Raw genomic sequence first — 12,483 nt, forward strand, 5'->3', positions numbered from 1 at the left:
CACGTAAAGTATTAGCATTGTTCTTCAGCCAAGTGCTAGGTACTTAGTATTTATTATTCTTTATGCCATTTATATATATTTTAATATATGAGCCAGTTCATAATACAATTGGACATAAAAATAAATGGTATGGTTTGTGTCAGAACTCAACGCCGGTTTACAAATTCCAATTTGTAGTTACGGCACTGTTTGGAGTTTATGTTGCTGTGACTTATTACTTATTGCTTTAACAGTGTATTGGTTAACAAATCCCAAATGCATATATGACACAAAGGTTCAACTATCCGTTTCCCTTTGTGATTCTTTATAGGATCGAGTAACTCATTATGTAGTCAAGCTCCTTAAGAAACTTTAAAGCTGTTTGCCTACTTGAAGGAAGGCACTACTAGCAAGCCTGATTGTGCCACTGTTTCTTCTGGGTACGCTAGACTTCTGAAGAAACATCCTTCCTCTAGAATTCATATTCCCTAAGACTATCAAAATGTTTGATGATTGTGTTACTGGTAAATGTTTTTATGCATATCTCTTTGAACATTGTTAGTGCTCAGTAAATATTAAGACTATCAAAAGAGAACATATTTTTAAACACAAGTTGGTACCTTAGTGTATTAAACTACTTCCCCGCTTTGGTTATTTTTCATCCTCTGCTAAGACAGTAACTTTAAGAACATCATGCTTTGGCTTACTATGTATTCCAGGCACTTCGTGAAATGTTATTTCTTTCTTTATCTTTCATCCTACACTGTTACATGAGAGGATATACCTTATTTCAGTGAAATCTCAGGGTAACCCAGGATTTCATTATGGTATATGCTAACATCAAAGCATTTTTGTTTCATTTAACAGAGAACAAGAAACTAGTATACAACTGCAGGAACCTTCCCCAGGAAATAAGAGGCATGTGGCATGTGTAATTGTCTCTTAAAATGACTAAGTTACAAAACTGTTGTGCTCTTGGTTGTGCACATTCTTTCTGAAGTGAAGATGTCCCACTTATCTTTTATTCCTTCAGCTGGCATCATTGGAAACACATTGATTGGGAGATTCAGAGACAAGTGATTCTGATGGAGATATTATTGGAACATGATAGCCTGGCATTTAAAATCTTTACAGATTTACCCTTCTACATGGCACTTATCCTCTAAAAAATTTATGCCATACTGATTTTTACATTATATCCCTTTTTAAAAATGTAGTGTGGGCAATGAAAAGTAATGTTACTCCATTATGTCCAGATCCTATGTAACAGAGGTAGAAATCCTCCAAGCAAAGCTGTGAGTTTATGCATGGCCAATTTGGAAAGTGGATAATTAACTAAAAATTTTTATTTCTAAAAATGTCCAAAGAGAAATTAGACATGTGAGGAATGCCTTGCTTCTTGTTGCATATTATCTGAGTATATCATAGGCTCATAGGCTCTGTTTTAAGATATGACCTACTTTATTGATAGTGGATTATTTTACTTATAGTGGTTTATCTGGCTTCTGCTTCCTTATTTTATTTTACTTTTGCCTCTCTTGCCCCTCCTTCCCCTTCTTCTCTCCTCTCTCTCTCTCTCTCTCTCTTTCACACACACACAAGTGCACATACACACACACACAAATACACATTTGTTGAGTGATTTTGAACATTAGGGATACAACAGAGGTATACCTCTGAGTCTTGATGAGTAATGAGTAATCATTCTGCATGGAATGAAGAAAAGCTATGTTTGATTTTTATGTTTTTAGCTCAAATGTTTTTTCTTTATTTTGTTATTCTTTGTGGATATTTTGGTCCTTTATTTGAATCGTGCATAAACGGCATTTTCCTCATCATGACTGAACTGTATTACTTAAGAAAGAATATTTCATAGAAACAGAACAATTAGTGGATAGCATTAAGCAGTAGTACTTCGGGGGGATTTTTCAGACTTAAGTGAAAAGCAGTAATCGTAAGTGAGAAATTAAAAATAGTAAGTAATCATGTGAATGAGCCTTTCTGAATTCTAACAAAATATCACATTTCCTTCCATTTTAGCCTCTGTCTTCCATGCCCGAGAGTACCGAGATAACAAAAAGACAGAAGTACTACAGCAGTGACAGCAGCTATGGTAGTAGCAGCAGCTCTTCAGAATCAGAAGAAAATGAAAAAGAAGAGTACCAAAATAAGAAAAGAGAAAAGCAAGTTACATATAATCTTAAACAGTCCAACCACTACAGATTAATCCAACCATCCAGTAAGTTAATTTCTTCTAATTTAGTTGTTATGTGACAAATTATGGAACTGAAATTACTGAACTCAATAAAAAGACCTTCGGCCAAACGAACCCTTGTGTGTGAGGAGACCTGGATTCTATCCCACTTCCTTCTCCAACCAGACCTTGATTAGGTCTGGATCCCACAACCCTTTTTGGGGTCTGCAAATAGAAAACAAAAGAGTTGACTTAAGGATCTCTACAGTCCATTCTTCTATATTTCAAAGTTTTTGTTAAGTCCTAGATTTCTGCATGAATTGTGTAAAATGTGCCTCATGGTTGATCTGATGACTGCATTCTCTTTTAAGCCCAAATATTCTCTCATTACATTCCCCACTCTGGCACTCATTTTGTTTCATATTCTCGCCTGTTTTTAAAAATGTGTGTATCTCCCTAGGCATTTGACTTGACTGTATCTGTGAGCCACACAATTGTGAAATAGTTAGAAGTTTTGTTCCCTCCCATTTTCGTCACGGGTAAGCACTTCAGTCAGGGCTTTGGTGTATAGGAAGGAAGTATTCAGGAAAGGAACCAACCAGCTTCTCTGTCTCCTTCCTTTCCTGCTGCCTTTTTCCTCTTTCCTCTTTTATTCCTTTTCCCATTTTCTCTCTCTTCCATTCTCCTGTCTTTCATTCCTTCTTCGATCCCAAATGTTCACTATTGTGTCTGTTATTCGTCTTTCATCCCCAGATATCCAGTGTGGTACTGCTGTTGCCCAGGCTCAGTTGGATACCCCTTCCTGATGCTGCCTCCAAAGCAGGAGTTTTCTTAACCTCTGTTTCTCATCTCGCTGTTTGCCTTGTCCTCCCTCATCCTAGGGCTCCACAAAGGGACCGGTCCAATCACGCAATAAACACATTTCTGAGCCTTTGTTGCTCTATCTCCAGAAATGGTTTAATAGTTACCTGATAATATGTATGTTTTAAACCTGGCCTTCCAGACTTATGAGAAAATGCATAAGGAATGCAGACCTAATAGTTGAAGGTTTTCAATGGTCTTTCTTTTACTTCCAAATTATTCCATAAAGATACGTGCTAAAGTTCCTGTCTTTGAGGGCTTATGTGTTTGGAGGGGAAATAACGTATTATGTTCCATTTCATTTGTTTATTTACTCCTTTAATATATGTTTATTGAGCACCTGTTCCAGAGTTTGTAAGCTATTTTATCTATTATTTCCCTTTTTCTTAAAAGCTCCTTAAGTACTTTCAGTGCATCTCTGTGTAAATATGACTCTGTTTCTCTTTTGGAAGCTGACATTGTTCTGCCCAGATCTTGTCAGTTTTGGAGCCCCTTTTCTATTGGCTAATATGTGTATCCTTAACAGCAGGAACTGACAGAGGATAAGGGTAGTGGTGAGAAAAAATTGCTAGGGCTCCTATAGCTCTGAGATTCTTCTTTCTTCTCAGACCAATAGGTTAATAAATTGAGATCAGACAAAGAGTGTACTAGAAATGTTTTTAAGCATAAATTCACACTTTATAGCTAGTCTATTTCAATTAATATCTTTTTCCTTATTGGTTATTTGTTTTTATAGTCATTAAGAATTGCAGCAAGGGTTTCAATTTGTTTTATATTCCCTCTTTAATCTTACACTAAGGAATATTTTAGCCACAAACACTCCTTGAGTTTTCTCTACAAAGGGATGTTGATAACCGAGGACAAAAATCCAGATTATGTACAATGCTTTCTGTTGTAGATAGTTAATTTAGGCAATTTAAAATTGTTACAGTACCAAAGGATATATTTAGATTTGATATATGGTAGTCCTACACAAAACTATATGAAGTATTTTTTTCTCAGATAATTTGTGTATGCAAGTTTCAACCGTTTATTGTCAATCTACCTAAGTATCATTGGCATGTCTAGCTATTTAGTTATTCTGTCTGAATTCTAGTGTATGCAGAAGAAAAAATGGAAATCTCTGGTGACTCAAGAGAAAGGATATTTCTTTCTGCAGCTATGATCAGATTATATATGTCCAAACCCATCACTGTAAGCCCTTGAAGAGAGCAGGGCCAAGGTGTAGGTATTAGTACATGCTTATGGGTATTTCTTAGTAGAAGATTGACGAGTGTTATGTACCCCACACAGCCCTTTTTAGAAGCACCGTTCTTTAAAAAAATAGTGTGACTTTCAGGTTCAGAAGGAGGTTGGAACAAATGGAAGGTTTTGTTTTTTTTTTTAACATCTTTTATAGCTTGAATGAGTATACATTTTTGGTCCTCTCCAGAACCAAAAGAGGACTATTAGACTTATCATCAGTTCAAAATATTCTTTAGAAATACTTCCCTAAACATAAGGTTCATGTCCATTGCCTTTATAAAGGTTTAAATTTTTTTCAACAGCTAATGAAGAGAAATATTTGGGTATTCATCCTGCCTTCATGTGAGTTTTATTAAATTATTTAATTAATGAAGAGTGATTGATATATTTCCCAAGCCGAGAGAGAATATACAACAGAGGGTATATAGAATATATGTATTAAAAAAGATATAAATGTTGATAATATTGAGTGATATTCTATTTCTCTGTGTCAGGAATTAAAATTTACCTGGAATAGTTGGTTCTCTTTTTTAAATGTTCTCAATATGCCCTGAGGAAGATGTTCTGTGGTTTTCCCTAGTTGTTCTGATAACAACCCTTTTGATCCAGACATTTTTCTTCACTTAAATCTTTTACTATAGGAATGTAAATCTAATTTTTAAAATTCTTCTGTCCTGTGAATAAGAAGACTTATCTGTCTAGTACTACTCTTATAATAACCAGTTACATATTTAAACTTCATTAGGATAATCTTTGTTTTTCTTCTGTTTTATTATCATTATTTTATTCTCATGGGCCCTAAATTTTATAACATCCACTTATCCTGGCCATTATATAGACTCCTATCCATTTCCCCCTATGAATCCTGTTGTAAAATATTCTATTTCTAACCTCTACACAGATTCTGATGAGTGACCAGTCTAGCCCGAAGATAGTAGGTGGCATCATGACGTCATAGAAAGAGGGAGGCTGCTGCCATTAAGTCAGGATTTAAATCTGAACTTGGTAACTTTCTTGTCATGTGACCTTGAGAAATTTCTTTCTCTGAGTCTCCAGGTGATGGAGATTTGTACTTCAGAGGGTTTCTGTGAGAACAAAAATAAAAGTGAAGCACCTAGCATGATGCCTGGTTTATAGAAGGAGCTCCATACATGTTAGCGTTCCTTTCTTTTGTTCCTTTTATGTCATGTTTTGAGAATAGAACATTAAAGTACTGTATAAGTATTATTCTCATGATAGCCATTCTTTACACATGACAGGGGTTCTGCACCAAGTTCACTGCTTAAATTGAAGAATTAACTCCAAACTCATATTCTCATGATGATGCCTATGCTTTGACATTTACTGCCACCCTGCTAATTATTACTTTGTATAGATCCAATACAGTGGAAAACTTCTACTAACTCTGCTACTGTGTGATCCCTCCTCTCCATCATCCATAGGCTCCATAAGGCGTTCAGTCAGTTGCCCTCGGTCCATCTCTTCTCAATCACCATCCAGTGCAGACAACCGCCCCTTTTCTGCTCAACAAGTGATATCATCATCCCGGTCAGCTTCAGGGTCTCGGTCACATTCTTTAAACCGTGCTTCCTCCTACATGGGGCATCCGCCTCAAAGAAATGATTCCAGCTCTACCGACTCTCCGATGGTAAGTCTTCTGTTTTGCTCCCCTGAGATTAGCGCTGTATTTAGGATTTAAGTGGCAAAGAGATTAGCTGGAAGGAGGACAGATTGAACTTCAGATCCTTTCTATAATTCAACTCATGGCCTCCTGGAATTTGCATTTATTCATCTTTCTTCACCTATAACTGAGTATGGACTCTTAAAAGGCAGACTTCACTGTATCACAGAACTTGAGGATGAACACTGAGAATAGTATTTTATTTTCCATTTGCTGATGGAGTAGGATAATTTTGTTGAAAATCATCTGAGTAAATATGTGATTTTCCAGTGTACTGTACAGTATATCTGTAAATTTGGGGAAATTTGTTGTATGGAAAATTTTCCTTAATAGGACTATTGATTAATAGTTTTAAAAAATAAACTATTGGTAAATTAGCCTTAGAGCACTGAAGTACGGCATTGTTTATAATGTTTCCTGTGTGTTGTTAACATATAGTATTAGTTTTATAAATACTCAAATAGATATCTCCATGTACCTTCACATAGACCAGGGACTTATTTAATTTGTTTATTTAATGTGGAAGTTGCTTCCAAAGGGAAGAGTCTGAAGAATATAAATGAATGAATTTCACTGGGTAACAATGAATGCTTTTTTTTCTAATCAAGAATTGCCTAAGGTATATGTAGAAAATGAAACTGACCAGGAAGTCTTTTTTAAACACTTGTATTTTTGTTTTAGTATTTTGAGCTACATAAAATACAACTGTGTGGAAGTGTGAAAGATACTCTTGGGAAATCATACCCTTTTAATGCTAAGATTTTAATGCTAAGAATAAATGTAAAAACATTATTTTCTTCCTTTTTTATTGTTATTTTGTCAATTAAAAGTGCATCATTTTTACCTAGAAATATCTTTCAGATTATAGTGGCACAATGAAATAAGACCCCCTCCAAATATCTGTATTCTTTCAAATTTAAGAGTGAGTCTTTGCGGCAACTGAGACCAAAAGAACAAGAAGACGATCTAACAAGTCAGACCTTATTTGTTCTCAAGGACATGAAGATTCGGTTTCCAGGAAAATCAGATGCAGAATCATTACTTCTGATAGAAGATGTGAGTATTTGATGTATATAAAATACCAAGGAGCTCATGCCTTTTTATTCTTCTTAAAATATTAAAATTTATTGCTTGATGGCATTATCCTCAATGACATAGTAAACTTAATTGATGTTCTTTTCAACCTCCACAAGCTTTAGAAGATGCAGGGGTTATTTTAATCGTTATGATTCACGAGCAATGAAATCACATTTATAATCAGCAATGCAAAATATCTTTTAGTGTATAGTCCTATTTTAATGATGCTTCATCAAGTGAAAATAATTAGTGTTAAATAATTATTGTTCATAATGATTAAAGACACATCAAGTTAAGCCTGCTTCTGTAACGATTTAGAAAGATCTATTATGGAATGAGATAATAAGGAAAAAAGTGGGGCCATGGGCATAAAGTGTCCAGAATATTTGAATGTGACACCTTGCATGGTGTTAGTCAGATTTTGAAATGGCTTATGTTGTGTGTGTTTTCTTGTTACACAAGCATTTGCACCACCCAGTGGAACGTTCTAAAATGTCAGAGTCCTAAAATTCACATTAAAGTCAATGACTTACTCCTAATTTAGAAAGAAGGTCCAAGGTATTCGAATATTTTTGGTGAAAGAGCATTTCTTCACTCAGAGTTCTATTTCTTCATTCAAGAATTCTTCTCAAATTGTCCTTCTTAGATAATTCCTCAGAATAGAACGTTGTTTTCTGGTTTCCCTGTTTTTTGTTTTTTTTTGTTTTTTTTTTTTTAATCCAGAGGAGAAGGCACCATCTAGTGGCCAGTTGTAGGATAAAAACTACAGCCATACATTTGGCTTTTTTCACTTTTTAGCTTTACTTTAGGCCTGTCTAAAAGCGCTGTCTAGAAACAAAACAAACAAAAAACAATAATAAAAAAGACTTTCTTAGTTAACAAATCAATAATGGCAATTTGTATTTTGTAGTCATAACATAGTTATAACCAAAATCCCCAAATATTATGCGTTGCATTTGTTATATATTTTTTAAAAAGTGAAATGGTATCTTGTTTGCAAATGAGGTGCTATTTGTTACATCAGGGGAAAAGGAAGAAAAATGAACATTAGTTATAAAGCATTATGCTAGGTATATTTTTATTTACATATGTTATTTTATTCAATAAAGTAGGACGACTTTGTACTAGACATTTTATTTCTGTATCTTAGAGATATAAGTTATGTAATACCTTTCTGAATCAGCTAGATGAAAAATTAGATAATCTGAGAGTACAACTAATATTTGTGGCTACTGTGATTGTTCTATAAAGAATGTGGATATAGGCTTATATAATTGATAAAAGATATTAATAATTATACAAGACATTAGATTATTTACTATATGTTTACTTATGCAGCAACTATTTTAATCTATTTATTATAATATATATAACTAGAATATATATTCAGAAATTTTGCAGATTTGCACAAAAAACAAAACAGGGGCATAATGGAATCCTAATTAAATATAGGCTATCTTCTAATGTGTTATTCAATATTTTGTTACTGTGAATGATGTTGTAAATACAGTTCTTGGAATTAAAATGAAAAATCTATGTTTTGGGCTTCTTCCCAAACCTTATATTCCTGAAGACATTTGACTTTCAACCATTAGAGATTGTGTGCTTTTTTTACAGCAAAAAGAGAAAAGCTTTAAATTCAGATGGCTTCTTTATCTTACATTAAAAGTCTTTTCGCATGTCTTTTTATGAAAGTAGACATTCTTTATTGCAAATAGTATTATAGTGCTTTCATTTCACAAATTAATTAGATTAAATTTCTTAATGTTTCTCCTCCAAAACAGATGATTGATAACTGGAAGTATCATAAAACAAAAGTGGCTTCATATTGGCTCATAAAATTGGACTCTGTAAAACAACGAAAAGTGAGTAATGAATACCCCAAAACAGGTTTGCTCTTTTGGATTATGTGTTAAGCTAGGATCATTAAGCCACATTCATAATTAAACTATATAAATGCTCATCTGCTTACTCATTTCCTCAACAAATATTTATTGTGTATCTACTATGTTTCAGGCACTGTTCTAGCTTCTGAGGATAAACAAGTAGATTAAAAAAAGATTCCATGGTCTCATAGAGCTTATATTCCAGTTAAGGTGTTTGACAATAAACCAATATATACTGGAATGTAAGGTAGTATTAAGTACTATGAAGAAAAATAAATCAGGATTAAAAAATTGAGAGAAGGTGACCTAAATGAAATGAGAAAATTACTATGCAGACATCTGTAGGTACAATGCATCAGACAGAGGGAAGAGCAGATACAGAGGCCCTGGGGTAGAAGTCAGCTTGATGTATCCATGAGACAGGAGACACCATTTATTTCCTTATGTACAGGATAGTTGGTTTGTGCTGGTTAAGAGTGAGTGATGTGGAGGTGACAGTTGGATAGATAATCAGGGGTCAGATCACAACTTTACAGGCCATGGACAGTCTTTGGGTTTTATTCCAAGTAATGAAAAACCACTGGAAAATTTTGAGCAGAGGAGTTACATAGTCTGGTTTATAATATAGAAGGTTCATGAGAGCTACTTGTGAAGAATAGAACTAGGGGAGAGGGAATGTGGCAGAACAGAAGTAGAGACCAGGTAGGTTTTTCGAGTAACTGAGGCAACAGCTAATGGTTGCTTAGCTAGGGTGGTAACTGAATTGGGGGGATGCTGGAGAAAGAGCAGGGCTTTGTTGTTCCTGTTGTTTTGTTTTACTTTGATTTTGGTTTTGGACCTGCTAAGGTTGATATATTGGTTAGACATCCAACTGAAGATATTGAGTGTGTAGGTGTATATATGAGTTTTTTAGTTCAGAGCTAAGGTTGCATAGGGAGATACAAAATTTAAGGGTCACTAGGATATTTAAGCCTTGGGACTAGATGAGGTTACCTAGAGAGTAAGTGTGGTTAGAAAAGAGAAGAGTTTTGAGGACTGAGCCCTGGGCCACTTCTATGTATAGAAATCAGAGAGATGGGGTGGAGGGATTAATCTAAGGGGACTAAGAAGGAGCAGCCAGTAAAGTATGAAAAACCATGGGAACTTGGGGTCCTTGAGACCAAGTAAAGAAATTATTTCAGGGTTGGAGTGATCAACTGAGTCAGATGTTGCTGATAGGAGTTATAAGATGAACACCAAGACCTGACTGTTGTTTTTGACAACTTGGAGGTTAATGGTTACCTGATCATAACAAATTCAGGGGAATGGTGGGGAGTAAAACTTGAATGGAGTAGGTTCAAGAAATGGGAAAAAGCACAGCTAGTCCAAGCACTTTTTCAAGGAATTTTGCTATAGAGGGGAAAGTTAAATGTGGTATTAGCTGGAGAGGTATGTGGGTTGAGGACAAGGTGTTTTTTATTTTTTTTTAAGATGAAGCTATTTACACTTGTTAGTTGCTGATGAGAATGATCTAGAAGAGAGGAATGGTACAGAAAAGAGAGGTGATAGAAAATCCTCGAAGTAAGTAAGCTGGGAAGGTTTGTCCTACCAGGAGCACTTATTCTAATAGGAGGGAAGGTAGAGTCTGTGGCATTGTGGTGGGAAGATGTGAAGGTTCTCCTCCAATGGGGAGGGGCTTTGGAGATTTTCAGAGACAGTACAACATCTCAGAGAGTAGGAGAGGCGAGTGGCCAGCAGCCCGAGGGGCCCATAGATGCATTGCAACATTATCTGGGGGGAGATGTACTATTTTAGTAGCTTTAGTGAAACTGTTGTATTCCTAAATAGTGCAAATTATTACTTCCCCTTTCTAGGATTTATTGCTAGTAAGCTGAAAGTTGACAGCGATCAAATAATGACTTTGAAGTTATGTACTTTCCTCTGAGTAAACTGAACTCATTATTAAGCATTAACTCATTCAACAAAGGACAACTTAGTGTCCTGTCATGTGCCAAACACTGTGCTGCTGTTGAGGAGGGTGTAACAAAGCTGGTAACAGAAGTAGATTGAAAACATACTGTAAGCCCAGAACTCCTGTTTGTCAAGTCACTAACTGTGGCCTTATTCATTAAAATAAGGACTTCTTCGTGGAATTGGAACCCTGAATCTTTTCAAGTCCTTGTACTTTTTGTAACCTAGAAGATAGAAGAGTTTAGCTAAATTGGTAATTAAAGCAAAATAGATAACCCAGAAACAGATTAAAATACTTATAAGATATTAATACTTGATAAATGTGACATTTCAAATCAGTGGAGTAAAGATAATTTTTTCCCCTAAATGATACTGAAACAATTGACTACCTATTTGTAAGAAAATTAAGTTGGAGCATTACCTCTCACCATATGCAGAAATAAATTCCAGATAGATGATAGTTTTATATGTAAAAAAATATTAAAAGTTTAAAAGAAAATACAGAAAGCTATGTTTATAATCTTAGAATGAAGAAACAACTTCATAAGGAAGACTTAGGTTTTAGAACCCAGAAATCATAAATGAGAAGAACGACATATTTGATGACATAAAAACTTAATGGATGGCAAAAGGTGTCTTAAACCAGGTTAAAAGGCAGAAGTGGTGAGGAGAATTGGGTGGCAGGGGAAAGGGGTGGATGTTGAAGAGGACAGATGTTTGCAGCACATAAAACACAAAGTAGCACAAGTAAACCAATACTTCCTACCGATCAATCAGCAGAAGACATACTATCTTGTAAAGTTAATAAATAAAATGGAAAAGCATATAAAAAAGCCATGAAAAGACAATTTATGGATCTTCAAAGAGCCAGTTAACATGGAACTAGATCTTGTCCTCACTAATGCTGAAGGAAAAGCAAGTAAAAAACATATCGGCAAAAATTAATAAGACATAATATGCAATGATGGAAATAGTCTGGATAAAAGGGGCTTTATTATACTATTAGAGAGAGAACACATTGGTACAGCTCTTTAGAAAGGTAGTTTGCTGTATCTATTAAAGTTACAAATGTTCACAACCTTATGACTCAGCAAAACCACTTCCAGCATTCTGTCCTACAGAATAATAACCTGTATAAAATGTATGTGTAAAAGATTTATGCACATGAGCATTCACTGCAGTGGTATTTGTACAAGCAAAACACTTGAAGCAGCCTAAATATCTATCAGTAGATTTATGGTTAAATAAATTATAGTACATCCATACTATTCAGTTGTGTTAAATTGAGTGCTATTCTGGAATCATAGATCTTAACTTGAGATACAGCACAAGATTATGACTTGTGACATATGCAACATATGTACATTGGTAAAATTAGCCAGATTTTACTAATCATGAGTGAAGAATATAAGCGATAAGCAGCCACCAAGTGCATGGTTTCTGGGAGGCCATGAGTCCATCAGCCGTCAGGCATCTCTTTTCACATATGGGAAGCATTCTGGTTCAGAGTGATGAGTGCCAACTAAGTGTGGTTCACGTTGGCACTGAGGGAGCCTTCCAGATTTGGGTGGCTTTCATCTTTATTCTTCATTAGTTACCCATGCAGTCTT

General features: G+C 35.0%; 1 protein-coding gene across 1 annotated transcript in view; it reads left to right on the forward strand.

Moving 5' to 3' along the window:
• TTLL7 (tubulin tyrosine ligase like 7) overlaps positions 1–12,483 on the forward strand; it is a 152,837-nt gene that overhangs the window by 115,463 nt on the left and 24,891 nt on the right. The window contains exons 15-18 of the mRNA XM_082834727.1: positions 2,020–2,218; positions 5,722–5,927; positions 6,882–7,016; positions 8,822–8,902. Coding sequence (XP_082690853.1) covers positions 2,020–2,218; positions 5,722–5,927; positions 6,882–7,016; positions 8,822–8,902 — 621 coding nt within the window. The remainder of the gene's footprint in view (positions 1–2,019; positions 2,219–5,721; positions 5,928–6,881; positions 7,017–8,821; positions 8,903–12,483) is intronic.

Source organism: Leucopleurus acutus (genome assembly GCF_964270905.1).
Source record: "Leucopleurus acutus genome assembly, chromosome: 2".
NCBI classification, from domain to species: Eukaryota; Metazoa; Chordata; class Mammalia; order Artiodactyla; family Delphinidae; genus Leucopleurus; species Leucopleurus acutus.